The sequence below is a fragment of the Cynocephalus volans genome, chromosome 12, assembly GCF_027409185.1.
Source record: "Cynocephalus volans isolate mCynVol1 chromosome 12, mCynVol1.pri, whole genome shotgun sequence".
Classification (NCBI taxonomy): Eukaryota; Metazoa; Chordata; class Mammalia; order Dermoptera; family Cynocephalidae; genus Cynocephalus; species Cynocephalus volans.
In genome coordinates, this window is record NC_084471.1 from 12,455,878 (window position 1) to 12,471,836 (window position 15,959).

At 52.8% G+C, this 15,959-nt stretch overlaps 1 protein-coding gene across 3 annotated transcripts in view; it reads right to left on the reverse strand.

Moving 5' to 3' along the window:
- Positions 1–1,013: 1,013 nt before the first annotated feature.
- TRIOBP (TRIO and F-actin binding protein) overlaps positions 1,014–15,959 on the reverse strand; it is a 59,428-nt gene continuing 44,482 nt past the window's right edge. For 2 of the 3 annotated variants that reach the window (XM_063074856.1, XM_063074857.1), the window contains 9 exons: positions 14,534–15,059; positions 13,721–13,831; positions 7,566–7,713; positions 5,381–5,483; positions 4,647–4,806; positions 4,455–4,568; positions 3,373–3,459; positions 2,424–2,587; positions 1,014–1,697 (listed from right to left, as the gene is read on the reverse strand). In XM_063074856.1, the coding sequence (XP_062930926.1) occupies positions 2,426–2,587; positions 3,373–3,459; positions 4,455–4,568; positions 4,647–4,806; positions 5,381–5,483; positions 7,566–7,713; positions 13,721–13,831; positions 14,534–15,059 (1,411 nt within the window). In that variant the 3' untranslated portion in view covers positions 1,014–1,697; positions 2,424–2,425. Of the gene's footprint in view, positions 1,698–2,423; positions 2,588–3,372; positions 3,460–4,454; positions 4,569–4,646; positions 4,807–5,380; positions 5,484–7,565; positions 7,714–13,150; positions 13,571–13,720; positions 13,832–14,533; positions 15,060–15,959 lie in introns of those variants that run through there. The other variant, XM_063074858.1, reaches the window with a different exon arrangement.

Genomic DNA, 15,959 nt, shown 5'->3' on the forward strand with positions numbered 1-15,959 from the left:
CAAAGGAATGGGATACATTTCCCCACATTCCACGAGGCTCCTCCTGTGAGTTTTTCCCTGAATACACCAGGGATATTCACAGGACATTTGCTCCTGCTGTTCCCTCTGCTGGGAATGCCCTTCCTGATTTTTCCATCTGAAAAAGTCATATTTCAAAGTTGCTTCCAAAATCACTCTTTGACCTGCAGGCTAGGTCAGGATCTCCTCTGGGTTCCTATAGCCTTCTGGGACCCAACCCAATGTGGCCTCTTTTTGTGGTTCAGAATGGGGATTCTTCCCAGCCCACATGTGACCATTAGCATTACAGCCAGCCCTGCCGAGGACTCCCAGGCCACATCCACTGCCCCCACCACCATCCCTGCCCAGGCCTGGGCCTAGCCTTATACAAGACTGGGGCTGAAAGAAAAACACTCATCTAATGGAGAAGCAAATTAAGGCTGGGAGAGAGAATCTGACTTGCCCAAGGTCATAGTCAGGGGCAGTCTTGGCTCCAGGCCTCTTTCCAAGGCCTGGGCCCAGTAGCCTACTCCAGAATGTCTCAGGCTTTTTTTTTTTTTTCCTGACCGGTAAGGGGATCACAACCCTCAGCACCGTGTTGTCAGCACCACGCTCAGCCAGTGAGCGCACCGGCCATCCCTATATAGGATCCGAACCTGCGGCCTCGGCACTACCAGCAGCGCCACACTCTCCTGAGTGAGCCACGGGGCCGGCCCCAGAATGTCTCAAGCTTTGAGGTGCACATGAGTCACTGGGGACCCTGTTAAGGTGCACACTCTGGTTCAGTGGGTTGGGGTGAGGCCTGACTTGCTATTTCTAACAAGCTCCTGCTGCTGGCCTGCAAACCACACTTGGATCAGGAGAGTCCTCGCCTCATGGAGGAACTGGATTCTCAACCCCGCCCTCAGAAGCCCACACGCCACTGCTCCAGGAAGGGTGGGGTGTGGTGGGGAAACCACTTTAAGAAACCCCAATCTCCATTTCCCATCCTGCACAGCCATTCAGGACACCAGAGCTGCTGGAACATTTTATTAAGAAGGTTCACGGAGCAGGAGAGAAACGCCTTCATGAGTGGTTCCAGCAGTTCCACTCCTAGCACCCCTCAGAGGAGGAGGTGGTGCGGTCCTCTGTCCATCTGTCCAGAGTCCCAGGGCATGGGTCCCCACAGGGTAGGAAGTAATTAGTAGGAGGTAGGGTAGGAACAGGGTGGCTGGCTTCCTGCCTCTGCCCACCAGTCAATCTGTCATGGCCACTGGCTGGACATCTGCCTGGGCCTCTGCTAGACCCTCAGGGCAGGGCCACCAGCCCAAGCAGCAAGCGGCTGCAGACAGAGGGGGAGCCAGTGTTGGAGGCACACGGCCACTAGAAATTGCATTTTCAAATGTACAAAGTGTATTTGAAAAGAAAAAAAAGGAAAAAAAAACTATATAAAAATCTCTTCACATATAAAATCCTGAAGAAGGTGCAAGATAAGACCCAGTGTGAGGGGCGCGCTCAGATACGCAGAGTGTGTGTGTGTGTGTGTGTGTGTGTGTGTGTGTGTGTGCGCGCGTGTGTGTGTGTGTGGGGGGAATGTGGGTGCACATGTGGCCCACAGAGGGTGGAGAGAAGGCTTGGCTTCTGACTTCCATCCAGCAGGGAAGGAGGGTGACTGGTCCCCTTGGGCTGGAGGGTCTGCAGCTGGGCTGTACCACCAGGACCTGGAAGATAAGAGGAGCTGAGGCCTGGGGAAGCCTCCAGCCTAGGGTCTGGGCCCCAGCCTGCTTAGCTGGCCAGGGTGGCGAGCAGGCCCCTCCACCGCGCCAGAGGCTGAGCCCATCTGCTCCTCCGGGCTTCTCCCCACCAGCCTGGCCCCCAGGACAGCCTCTCCCTGTGCAGGAGGAAGTCACGAGGACTTCTGAGGAACAGGATGCTCCAGGCAGACACGGTGTTAGAAAAGGCATAATAAAAACACTTCAAACCCTATAAAACCAATGGCTCTGAGATGAAATGGGACAGGGTGTTGGCCACAAGGCCTCAATGGGTGGCGGCTGAGGTGTGGAGCTCGGGGTGAGGAATGCAGAGTGATTAGATGCGGCCAGCTGCAGTCTGAAGGTGGATGCACCTGGGATTTGCCATCAGCCCTGAGGAGGGGTGGGGACTAATCAGGCTGTCACATCCTGACCTGCACTTCCTCTTGTCAACATGCTCAAGTTGACAAAGCAGCCTCCAGCCCAAGTTTGACTGGGTCCCTGTGACAAACTGTTGCTGGTGTCATCATCCCATTTATAGAAAGGTTAATGGAGGCCAGGAGCAGAATGTGCCCTGGCCCAGGTGGCCCAGCGAGTCGCATGCGTGGGTGAGCCATGAGCTCACATCCCCGGGCCCAGTGCCCTCCTGGCCTCAACCTCCTGCTCACCTTAGTGCCTCCCTGCCCTGGCACCCACCTCTACTCCATCAGGCTGTTGTGCATTGACTCCTTCTCATGCAGGGCGGCCATGGCGAGGCGCAGGTGCTCCTTCAGCTGCTCAATCTCCCGCTCTGACCGCGTCTTGATGTGGTTCAGCTCCACATAAACATCCTGGTACTTTCCCGAGGCGAAGCACTTGTCCTGGCAGGCGGGGAGGGACAATGAGGGCACAAAGCTCTCCCTCCCCAGCCCTGCTCCCTGCTGGCCAGCACAGAGCAGCCAGGCCCCTCTGCAGCCCCATGCTTCATCCTTCCAGGTGGCCCCGGCCCTGGGCACAGCCCTCCCCGCACCACCCAGTGACACAGGTTTCACTGTCCTTTTGATCCCATTTGAGAGGTGAGAGCTGAGGCTCAGGGAGGTGATGCTTTTGCCCAGGACCACCGGGCAGCGAATGGCTGGGATAAGAACCAGACCTGCCCAGCCTGGTGCTTATTCCCGCTGCCTGTTCTTCAAGTGCACTCAGCACAGTTCTGGCTCACACACACTCACAGAGCCACCAGCACATCCACATCTGCCAGTGCAGGGATGTGGCAGCCAAGGGTGGGCCAGGCAGGCCACAGACTCAGACTGGGCCTGAATCCCGGCCCTCCCAACTCCCGGCAACATGGCTCATTCCCACCAGAATGTGCGCTCCATGTGGGCACAGATGTTGGTCTGTTTTGTTCACAGCTGTGTCCCCAGCACCTAGCACAGTGCCTGGCACATAGAAGGTGCTCAATAAATACTTGCTGAGTAAATGTGAGTGTGGGCTTGGGCAAGTCCCCTCCCCTTTCTTGGCCAATATGGGAGAGGCACGAGGAGAGCCTCAGGACACGCTGCAGCAGGGAGGAAGTGGCACCAAGCAGGTGCTCACAGGACAGTAGCCGGGTGGCTCCAGAGGTCCCCCTCCCCCCAATGACAGTACTGCCCTAGTGGCCAGGACCCACCTTCTGCATCATCTGGAGCTCATCCCGGAGGCACTGCACCTCCTTCTTCAGGTACTGGAGCTCATTTTCCTTCACTCGCAGCAGCACCTGGAGTCAGGGGTGCCAGGCTGACCCAGGGCCAAAGGCTCGAGCTGTCCTGTCCCACAGTGCCCTGCAGCCTGGCTCCTCTCTGCCTTGGGCCCCTACCTGCACCAAGACCCACTACATCCCAAGGGAGACTCCTCCAGGAAGCCCTCCCCAATTCTCCTGCTTTCCCTTACCTCACTCTCTCTCACCCCCATCCCCAGCACGTGAGTCACCTCTGCAGCCCCAGCACAGCCCCAGACCCTCAACTGGAGGGTCAAGAGGATGAAGGGAAGCCGTATTGTGGCCCTACTGTGAACCAGAGCAGGCTGGGCCTCCCCGCAGGCTACCTCGCTAACTCTGACCCAACCCCAGGGGCAGGTGTTGCTGACTAGACCAAGGAAGAGACAGGTTCAGCCAGGACTTGGGGAGCTTAAAAGCTTAGATTAGAGCCAAACTGCATGATTCCAATCCCAGCTCCAGCCATGCAACCCTGGGTACGTGCTTGACCTGCCTGCATCCCAGTTTCCTCATCTGTAAAATGGGGATAGTAATTGTACCAAGCTTACGGGGCTGTGAGGGAGATTAGATGAGTTGACAGATATAAAGAGCTTATGGAAGTTCTGGGCATGAAGTGAAGTCTTATGTGTTTCTTAAATACATAAAATACTAAAGTGATCCTGGGATCACACACTCACGTTTTCTCACTCCAACTTCTCCCAGTAAAGGAGGTACTAGTCCCACTTTACAGATGAGCTACAGGGGCTCAGAAAAGTGGGGTGACCTGCTGCGGCCACACAGCAGGTAGGTGACAAGACCCGGATAGGAGGGCTGGACTCTGGCTACTGGGCACATGGTGGGTGTTCTGGCTTAGCTGGGTTGGCCTCTCCTCACTGGGCCTCACCGCTGGGAGACTTGGTGCTCCCTGCTGCAAGTGACATCCAGCCTGTTGGGGAGCTTTCCCACAGCCCCAGGCCCAGAGAACCGCTGCACTACAGGCACACGGGGAGGGTGCTCACCTCCAGCTCGCAGGAGCTCCGCTCGCTGCTGCGCCCACAGCCGTTGCCTGTCCCCTGCGAGGTGACAAAGCTGCGCAGCCGGTCGATCTCCTCTGACAGGCGGGCATGCAGCTCCTGGGAGCGGAGGGATGGTCAGGGCAGGGATGCTGGGACCGCCATGGTCTGCTCCCATCCCACTGGGGCCAGGCTCACCTGGTTGTGGCGCAGCAGCTCCTGGCCCTCCTGCTGGCAGCACTGCAGTGTATGCTCGCGTTCCTCGGCCTGCCGTGTCAGGGCCCCAATCTCCAGGCACTTCTGTGAGTACTGCTCCGACAGCACCTGCAGCTCCCGCTTCAGCGCCTCCACATCTGACCTGCCCCAGAGGAGGAGGGAAGGATGGCACGGGCTCTCCTGCCCCCTGCCAAGCTTGGAGTTGGGTCATGGCAGACTCAGAGCAGCTCAGAACACCTGGATTCCCTCCCTAGCTTTGCCTTCAGCCCGCTGTGGAGATATAAACCAGTGACATCCTCTCTGGACTGCAGGTGTCTCCTCTAAGACAAGTGGGTTGGAGGAGCCCATCTCTAAAGTCCCGATAGCCCCAACACTCCAGAACTGTGCTCTGTGTACAGGTTAACAGTGACACTACAACCGAGCTCCAGGGGACACTAAAGAGGTGAAGAGAGGGTGGAGGTCGAGACCAGCCGAGACAAGAAGGGCCTGAAGAACTATCTTCAAGGACTGGCATGGGGATCTGGCTGAGGCCCTGCTGCTTCTGTTCCTTGTGTCCGTGAGACTGGAGTGGGAATCTCAGCTACAGCAAACTAATGTGCCCTCTACCAAAGGGCCTCAGCAAAGTTCCCAACTCAAAACAACCAGGGTGGGCAGCTGGGTCCCTGGTTTAGAGGGAGGCCCAGCCCACAGACCCCAGAGCCCAGGTGCCATCTTACTGGTGCTGCTTCTGGAGGTCATCAGGACCCTGCTGGAGACTCCGTGTTTTGCTCAGCTGCCGGCTCAGCTCTTCCTGGTAGGCCTTCTTCATGGCTTCAATGGCTAGAGGCAGGGCAGAGGTGGAGGAGACATTGGAGAGGGGTCAGGAGCGCTGAGCTCCACCTCCTCTGAGACTCCACATGTAGAGGTGGAGAAAGGACCAGGGTGAGCAAAGAGCACTGGATCCAGAGCCCCCAGCAGTATAGGCTGTGTCACATACTAAGCAGCTCTGGGTAGGTGGCTCAACCTCTCTGGGCCTCTCTATCAAAGGCAAGTAATTGTGTCTGATGGACCTGCTGGGGAGACACCTGAGTGTCTCACCACGGGTACTGCCTGTTGTTAGTGATTGCTGGGAATGACCCCACAGGGTGCACTGTCCCCGCAAAGCCTGGAGGGCTCTGGAACAAGGACTATCTGCCTTGCCCAGCCTAGTGGTCACGAGCTTGGGCTCTGCAGTTAGTATAGATCAATGTGACTTTATGCAGATGACTTAACTCCCCAGTGCCTCAGGTCCCTTATCTGGAAAATGGGGATAACAGCACCTTCTGTCCATAGGGCTATTGGAAAATGTGTGTAGAGCATTTAGAACAAGGCATGGTCCTGAGTAAATGACCAACCATTAGTTCCTGCTGGCTTTGTTACTCAGGCTGTGAGCTCCCAGGGCTTTTTCACACCCACACAGGGTTATTGCGAGGATTAAACATTTTTTTTTTTTTTTTTAAAAAGATGACCGGTAAGGGGATCTTAACCCTTGGCTTGGTGTTGTCAGCATCACACTCAGCCAGTGAGTGAACCGGCCACCCCTATATAGGATCCGAACCCATGGCCTTGGTGTTATCAGCACCACACTCTCCCAAGTGAGCCACAGGCGGGCCTGTAAACAAATTCTCATCCACAGTTTTCCAAAATCCAAAAGCTCTGAACACTGAAATTTTCTCATCACTCTTTTGGTGGCAATCCCTGACCTTAACACACATGAGGCTATTTATGGTCTTTATTATTCCACTTCACTGTGACTTTCATCAATTTCACTGCAGAACCCTTAGTGCTGAATTATGGGATGAAGCCCAGACCCGGCTGGAGGGAGGGATATCCAATATATGGTGCCTGCACTGGGTGATCTTCCTAAAATGCAAAACACACTGGCCCCAAGGCTTGGCACAAAGGTCTGAGTGCACAAACACTCGGCACAGCCTGGCAGGTTGTAAGCTCCAGATCATGGACCTCTTTCATCATTGCTGTTATTCTGCAACCCCCTCAGCGATGCCTAGGATGCACCAGCCAGATACGACAGGCGTATAGTGACCAGGAGGAGGGAGTTATCCACCATCTCAGGCACTTTCTGTTTCTGGCTTGGGAGGGCAGAGAGTAGGCTCAGAACACAGCTTTGCAGTCAGAGTGCTCTGGACTCCAACCCCCAAGCTGGACCTTCCGGGACAAGTCACTAACCAGTCTGAGCCCCAGTTTCTTCATCTGTGAAATGGGACCACTTCCTGGGGCACTGAAAGAACTAAGGGTGCTCCCGAGGGAACATGTAGGGGTCACAACTGGCATGCAGAGGGGGTTGGGCAATGCTTACCCTTCCCCCGGCTCTTCCTACGGCCTGGCCCATGTGCCCAGGGAGATGGCATTCTATGAGGACAGGGTCGGTGACTGATCAGTCTCTCTCCACCAGCATGCGGGCAGTGTATGGCTTGACGTAGACCCCCCAGTGGCTGCAGGCCCCAAGGGAGAGGAGTCACAACCTATGGGGGTGTCTTTCACTGCCTTGGTTTCTGCTTTTCAAGTAGGCACTGCACTTCCTTATTCGGGGGCCTTCCAACCCCTCCTGACTGCTCACCCCAAGTTTGGTCTGAAGAAACCCCCTTATTTATTTATTTATTTCTTAAAAAAGATGACCGGTAAGGGGATCTTAACCCTTGACTTGGTGTTGTCAGCACCACGCTCTCCCAAGTGAGCTAACTGGCCATTACTATATAGGGATCTGAACCCATGGCCTTGGTGTTATCAGCACCACACTCTCCCAAGTGAGCCATGGCCCGGCCCCCCCCTCCTTATTTAAAGGCCTCCCTGGTTTAGTTAGGAGGAGCCTTCACGTGGAGGCTCTTGGCCCAGCCCACCGTGCCACCCTGGCGGGGTCCTCACCTGAGGCTGTGGCCGCCGTCTCCTCGGCCAGGAGCCTCTCCTTCTCCTGCTGCAGCCGCTGAAGCTCCCGATCGTGGTGCCGCTGCAGCTCCCCCATCACCTGCTGGTGCGAGGACTCCATCTCCGCCAGGCTGCGCTCGCATGCCTCCTGCAGGCCAGAGGCCAGAGGTCATGGGCTGCCCCCACCGCCCCAGAACCACAGCCCTTCTCCAGCCTCTTGACTAGAAGTAAGCCTGCCCTCGCCGGGCTCACCACCTGTCGCTGGACTCTAGCACCGTCAGCCTGCACCTGCTATTCTTTCTACCCCTCCCCTCATCCACAAACCTCCCATGTCACTCTCCTGCTTCAAACCCTCATGGGACTTCCCATCCTGCAGAGTCAAGTTCCTGCTCCGGTGGCTGACCCTGTGGCCTCATCCCAGCGCTTCCCCACCAAGCAATCTCACAGTTATAAAAAAAAAAACTCACAGCATGTTCACACCTGAGCTTTTTCGCTCATGCTATTCCCACTGCCTGGAACATTCTTTTGCAATGTTCTTTTCCTGGGTAATTCACTTGGACTGCAGTCCAGTTGCTATAGTTTGAATGTCCCCTCCAAAACTCATGTTGAATTTTAATTGCCAATGTAAAGATGTTGAGAGTGGGGCCTTTAAGAGGTGATCAGGTCATGAGAGTTCTGCCCTCATGAATGGATTAATGCCATTATCGCAGGAGTGGCTTAGTTATCACGAGAGGACTCCTGATAAAAGGATGAGGTTTGGCTCCATTTCTCTTTGTCTCATGTGCTCGTTTGCCCTTCCACCCTTCCACCACGGGATGATGCAGCCAGAAGGCCCTTGTCAGACGCTGGTGCCTTGCTCTCGGACTTCCCAGCCTCCAGATCTGTTAGCCAAATAAAGTCCTTTTCCTTGTAAATTACACAGTCTGTGGTATTCTATTATGGCAGCAGAAAACAGACTAAGACGTCAGCTTAAATGTCTCTCCTAGCTGTTACTGGACAGCCTCTCCCCTGCCTCCAAAGGTTCTGTTTTTGCCAAACCACAAGTTTCTCAAAGACAGGGAACATCTGGCCCAGCTCAGAATCCCCAGGGTCCAGGTCAGGACCTGACAGGTGCTCAGTAAATGAGCTGAAATCAACCACTTAATACAAAATGGAGGGGCTGGCTAGTTAGCTCCATTGCTTAGAGTGTGGTACTATAACACCAAAGTCAAGGGTTCAGATGCCGGTACTGGCCAGCCACAAAGCAAACAAACAAACAAAAAACAAAATGGGGCTTTGTAGACAAGATGGGCAAGTATTTGAAAGACTAATAATACCCACTGCTGGGAGTGCTCACTGTGATGGAATGAGTGGGGGCAGTTTGGCAGCATCATCACATTTTTCTTTCTTTTTTTTTTTTGGCAGCTGGCTGGTATAGGGATTCGAACATCATCACATTTTTAATGATCCCCTCCCTTGACCTAGCAGGTCCACTCCTAGGAATGATCCCACAGAAAGTTATATGTGTACAAAGACTCTTGGACAAAGATATTCCCTACGGCAAGGTTGGTAACAGATGAAAACTGTAAACAACCTAAATGCCTACCAGGGGAACCCTTAAATAAATGATGGATTGAGACTTACAAAGGACACCAGGCAGCTGTGAAAAGACAGAGCTGCTCATGTGGACTGCTGTGGGAAAGCATCCCCAAAGTCAGGTGAGGAAAGCTGGCTTCTGACGATATCTATGGTATGATCCCCTGAAACACACAGAGCTGTACATCCCAGTGCATGTAGAACACAGAAGCAGCCATGGAAGAATTTTGTAGGAGGCAGAATAATGGCCACCCCAAAGATGTCCACATCCTTCTCCTGGGGATCTGGGACTTTGTCACATTATGTGGCAAAGGGGAATTAAACCTGCAGGGGGGATTAAGATTGCTAATCAGCTGACCTTAAAATGAGGAGATTATCCTAGATTATCTGGTGGGCCCAATGTAATTACAAGAGTCCTTAACAGTGGAAGAGGGAGGCAGAAGCATCTGAGGGAGAGGTGACCAGGAAAGAACGGTGAGGGTGATGTGAAGTGACAAGCGCTCGACTTCTCCTTTGCAGGCTTTGAAAAAGGAAGGGGCCAAGAGCCAGGAACACTGGGGGCCACCAGAGCTGGGAAGGCGAGGAAACGGACCCCACTCAGAGCCCGCAGAAAGGAACACAGTCCTGCCCGTGCCTCGATTTTGGCCCAGCAAGACCCGCGTTAGCCTTCCAGCCTACAAACTGCAAGATAATACATTTGTGTTATTTAAGAAGCTGTTGCGGCAATTTGTTACAGCAGCCACAGGAAACTAGTTTAGATATGCTGCAATGGTCACCGAGGTGATGCCTGGGGTGGTGGCAGACAGGGGAAGGAGAGAGCACGTGTTCATTTCTAACCTTTTGATTTGTTTGAATTATTTTTGAAAATGTAAACACGTTTTTATATACTGTAATTAAAAAAAATGTTTAAGGTGATTAAAAAGGGAAGGGGAAGAGCCAGGAAAGAAACTGAGGCACAGCGTCAGATAAGGAACGGTTTTTACCCCCATAACACAGGGCACCTCCCCCACTCCTCCACAGCTACACACGGGGCTGTGGCAGGCCAGCTGGGGAAGGGAAAGGGCCAGGTATTCTGAGTGAGAGGGGATGTCTTTCCTGCTGGACCTCTGTGCCTGTCTTCTGTATGTCCCCCAACTTAGGACAACAGAACAGGGCTTTGGATTTCCACAGACTGGGTCCTAATCCTGGCTGCACCACAGAGTGAATCTGCATAAGCCCTTTGCCCTTTCTAAACTCCACTCTCAGCATCTATAAAACAGGCCTCACAAGACCAACCCACAAGGGTCCCTGAGCACAGAAATGTAAGGTAAGCCAGTGTCCACCTGTGGTGAGCCCAGCAATGTGCAGACCAGGCAGGCAGACCCAGCAGCTAATAAGGGGTACAGGGGCCGATGTCAGGAGGTGGGAACCAGCCCAAGAAGAGGGGATCCTACAAGTATTGCTCTCTGACCTATCTTCCTGAATGGCCCAGGGTGTTCTGACACTGGCTGCCACCTCTGACATGGACATCAAAGTAGGAAAAGAAATGCCTGTGGCCCCCACTGCGATTTTGCCAGAGGAGGTACTGAAGTCCCAATGGGTGAAGCCTCAGCACCCCAACAGCTGTCCTGCAGTGGCAAGCCCCCCAGCCCTGAAAGAGGGGCATCCACTCAGCCTGAGATACCAGGCTCGGGAATCACTCCCCAGCTGTCACCTCTCCAGGTTCCTCTTCTCTGACGCCCTCGGCATCTGAAGCCACTCCTTAATCCCAGTCTTCAGCTGTTTCCCGATTATTTCCTTCTCACCACCTCCCATCCCCGGCAATTCCACCTGCTTCCCTGCCCATCCCAACCCAACTCTGGAGCCTAGGAACCAGGAAGCGTGGATTCCAGACACAGGTCTGTCTACAGCTCAAAGCCTCAGTTTCCCCATCTGTAAGCTGAGAAGCCATAGCAGTACTTTTCAAACTTCATTTTAGTTGGAGAAACCTTTTTCCAAATAAAATCTAAAGCAGGTTCTAAGAGTAAAATGGACAAACATGGAGGTGTTCTGATTTTAGGTGAGTGTGAATGGACCCACCCAGTCCGACGCATCCAGAAAGGTAGCCCCTGGAGCTTCCGGGAGCTTGCAGGGGACCTCTGAGGTCTTCTCTGCTGACTCAGGCTGTGGTGTAAGGCACCACCCTGCCTGGAGAGGCCCTGCACAACCCCTTTTTCTGCCTCAAGGAGGCTTTGACAACACTGGTACCTCCCCCACCCTTCCCCAAGCCCGGGTGACCCCCATGCTAGCCCTCCACATCAAGCTCCAACTCCCCCTGCCCCGGTGCCCCTTCAGCTGAACTTTCTGTCAACCACTTGGCCCTAGATGGACCGCTGGCCTTGCACAATAGCCCCAGCCTTGGGGCCTCTGCAGTTCCCTTCTGCCTTCTGTGGACCCAGTCACCAAGTCCTAAAGTCTCCTCCCTCTAAACAACCTGTCCTTCAGCTATTGTCCTAGCTCCTTACACCTGGGCCTTGCCCTCTCCTAAGCCCCACTCCACTCTAACGTCATTTTCCCAATGTCACTGTCAGACCACAAGCCTCCTAAAGTCTGTGGAATGAGATTCTAACTCCTTAGCCTGGCACAGGAAGCCCCTACAGTTGGCACCAACGGGCCTTCCATATCATGCCCCACCCATACACCACTGCTCAGCTCAGTGCCCACCCCCCTCAGGAAGCCTTCCTGAGAGCTCCCTAACAGCTACCTCCCCTCGGAAACTTCTAGAAGTTTCCTCCTGCCCAGGGCCTAGATTCTCAGCATCCTTTTCCCCTTCAGGCAATGGTGTGCTGATGGCAGACAGCTGTCTGTCAAATTTTTAGGAATTTTGTGACACAGTTGGTAAGCATGGCCATTATTAAATATTGAATTCGTACCAGCCAGTCACCAAAAATAAATAAATATTAAATAAATATGTAGTCCCTTGGTATCTTCAGGGATGGTATCTACATGGATACCAAAATCCACAGATGCTTAAGTCCATGATATGAAATGGCATAGTATTTGCATAACCTATGCACATCCTCCCGTATACCTTAAATCATCTCTAGATTACTTATAATACCTAATACAATGTAAATGCTATGTAAATAGTTGTTATACCATATTATTTAGGGAATAATGAAAAGAAAAAAAGTCTGTACATGTTCAGTATGGTTGCAATCATCCTTTTTTTTCCCTTAAATATTTTTAATCCGTGGTTGGTTGAATCCATGGATGCAGAACCCACAAATACGCAGGGCCAACTGCACTTAAATTCAACTAATTACATTAAAAACAAAGATAATAGTTACTCAAAATGTATCATTTCCTAATTATTTCACTGCATTTTACTATTACATGTGCTCTTGAAGTTATTTATGTCTTTCATATCTATACAGTGGAAATCCCATACTGTACAACTACACAATGGTGTGCACATCTCTTCCCAAGTCCGTGTTCAGGGACTTCATGCTGGTACCTTGACATCAGCCACTGTGGGAGTATTTACACCGTGGAAATTGGTAAATGTTACAAATCAGGGCTTGGTTTATTGTTTTGTTGATTGTCTACACTTAAGCAAGTGATGAGAAAATGCTAATGATGCAGATTAAACTTGTGTGTCATATCCATTACACTGTAAATAGAACAAAAAATTGTGGAAATATTCTTGATAGAATATTATCAAAAGAAAGCTATCATCTAATTCAGCAAAGAAGTTGCTCACAATGTTGACTAAGTTCTGACATATGTCTTCGTTTTACTCATTAGCATAAACAAAGATGTCAACTAATATACATATTAGAACTACATGCATTTGTTGATTAGCTGTGGATGCAAGAGAACAGAAAAATCACTGAAAGCATTTTGAGAAGAATCCATTTGCTGTACGTAATTCACAATAAAAAGTATTATATATTTTTTATTTGTAAATTGTATACTAAACATCCTTCATATAAGTAAAATTTATAATAAACTTACATAAGTATATGTGTATATATACACACACACATTTCTTCTGGAGAGCTAAACTGTCCCACTTGTGACAACAAAAAGTGTTTCCAGACATAGCCAAGGACAAAATCACCCCCTTGTCCTAGGCAGATGGCGCACTTTATGAGGGCCATTGCAGGCTCCCATGTCCTGCAGACCTCTTTGTGTGGTGCCTCGGCCTGGAGGCATGGGCAGGATTTCCCTGTGTTTAGGGAGTGACTCCCAGGGCCACTGGCTGTCCCCTTCCCCAGGGTGGTGCAGGGGAAAGGGTCCAAGCGCAGAGTGTCACACGGGGACTCACACACAGGCTCTGCAGTCAGCCGGACCCACGCTCAAATCCCACCTCTTACACCTGCAGGCTGGGTGACCTCGGGCAAGTCATATAACCTCTCAGAGCTCAGTGGCCTGGTCTGTAAAATGGGCACAGTGATCATGCCCACCAGCTGTGGGAAGATTAAATGAGATGATGCATGTCAAATGCCTCACACGGGTTCTAGCACACAGGAAAGCCTCCCAAAATATTAGCTGTTTTTTGACAACACAGCAGCCAGAAACCTGCCTCCATTCCCCACAAAACAGCTCCTCAGTCTTACCTGTGAGATGTAGCCCGGGGGGATGTGGCTGTCCTCCTGGGATCTAGGTGCATTCTGAGGAGCCTCCCCTTGGAGATGCCATGCCTCCAGCTGGGAGCGAAGAGACTGGACCTATAAGGGGAGGAGGCCAGGTCAGTGGGGCCTGGAAGTGGGAAGAGGGCTGGTGGGAGCACTGAGGAGCTGAAGCAGGTAGGGGGCTGATGGGGGCTCCCAGCTGCAGACGGATGCAAGCCCAGCTTCCCCGGGATGCTTAGGAACAGCTTTGGGTTTGAGAAGGACAAGCAGCCCTGGTGTGGTGATGCAGGCAAGGGGGACATTCAAGGCTGTTTCTTGGATGGCCAGATCAAAGAACTGGGAAAGCTTTGGCCCAGAGAAAACTAGACGGGGTTGGGAACAGGACACCGTGGTCATAGATATTTGCCACATTATACGTGGCAGGGGAAACATCCTTGAGCCTCAGTTGTCCCATTAGTAAAACTGGGATAAGGTCTACCCTCTGGGATCATGAGCCTGCTGTGAGGATTACATGAGTCAATGTAGGTAAACAGGGCCCAGGACAGGCTTGGTATGTAGAAAATGCACAATACATGGTCTCTCCCTTCTCTTCCCACTTTCCTTCTCTATGGTTGCTAAGGGCCGAATCAAGGTCCAGGAAAGAAGATTCCAGCTCACAAGGAGGTGCCAGACAGTGGATCAGGTGTGAGCTCCCTATCACTGTCAGTGTGCAAGACAAATGCCCAGGCATGAATGTAGGGACTGGAGGGGTGCTGGTGAGGCAAGTGGGCTCCAAGAGAGGCCAGCCATGGTGCCTACCTCCTTCTCCAGTGCCTCTTGGCTGTTACTTGGGGGCCCCTGGTGTTCCCCACGGCTTTGATTGAGCAGGGCAGTGAGCGGCACCCGCTTATTCTCCCGCAGGGGCAGCTTCTCCAGCTCCTGCCACTTCTTCTCAATCTCCTCACTGAGTCGTCTCTGCTGGTCCTCGGTCAGGGGGGCACCCAGTCCCCGGCGCAGTCCCTCACCAGTGGACATCTCTGGGGTCCTGCTGTCCGTGGCCTCGAACCACTTGCGCCGTTCCTCGGAGCGCTGGGCCAGGTCCCGCTCCAGCTCCCCCTGCTTGGCCAGACGTTCAGGAGTGCGGGCTGGTGTGCGGGCCCGCTGCGGGGAGCCCTGAGTCAGTGGGGAGAGCTCCACATAGTCCAGGGACTGCCGCTGCCCATCTGCCTTCCGAGGGCCACCACGGCCGATGACCTCAGAGCCCACCCGCTGCTCTCCCATCTTCTGGGAGCCCTTCTGGGTGCTGTAGCTGTGCAGCGTGTTCTCCTTGTTGCAGTCTGAGAGCCTACGCCATGAGCAGAGCCATGTCAGGTGGGACCTTACCTGCTCAGTCCCACGAGTGCTTCTAGAGTGCCACCTGTGGGCCAGGCCCTGCATCAGGGGTTGGGGACAGACCCCAGAGGAGGAAGTAGCCCAAATTAGAGGTTGAGGACTCAGGCTTCATTGTTAGCAGACCCTGGGGACATCCCAGCTCCAGCACTAACCAGCGGGGGGACCAAGATATCTGGCTTCCCTTCCCCTCTTTGAGCCTCAGTTACCTCATCTGTAATATGGGACAACAATGCCTATCACAGGACTTGCCCCTGAGAGTGCATGTAAAGAAACGAGGAAGCCCTTTGCAAATGGTGATCAACAAGTTCTTATTAAAAGTATGAAACATAAAAATGTATGAGATGAGGTCCTACGTTCAGGAGGCTCACAGTGGAATGGGTGGATGCCCACAGTCGCTGCTGACAAGATGAAGACAGCGATCTCTGGGTGCACAGACACAGGCTGTTGAGACTCTGAACAATCATGACAGTTCTCTTCTTCCACAGTACTAGCTGGGTACATGGTAACTTAGCCAAAAACTATTTCCCAGCATCCCCCTTGCTACTTGTGGCCATGTAACTACATTCTGTCTAGTGGGTGTGAGAGGCCTGGCTGGGATTCCATGTGAGCCTAAGCAGGCCCCTCTGACCCAGAGGCCAAGTTGTGGGCTGAGGACCACAGAGCTACCCGAAGAGGCCTGGACTGCCACCATGTATGAAGTTTCTTTGTTAAAGCAGCTGAGCCTACGTATTAAATAACAGTCCAACTGCACAGTACTTTAGTTTACAAAGGGCTCCAGGAACATCCACATGCATGTGCAGACACGACACCCTACTGTGGCAGATGAAGAATCTGAAACTCAGATGGGAAAGCC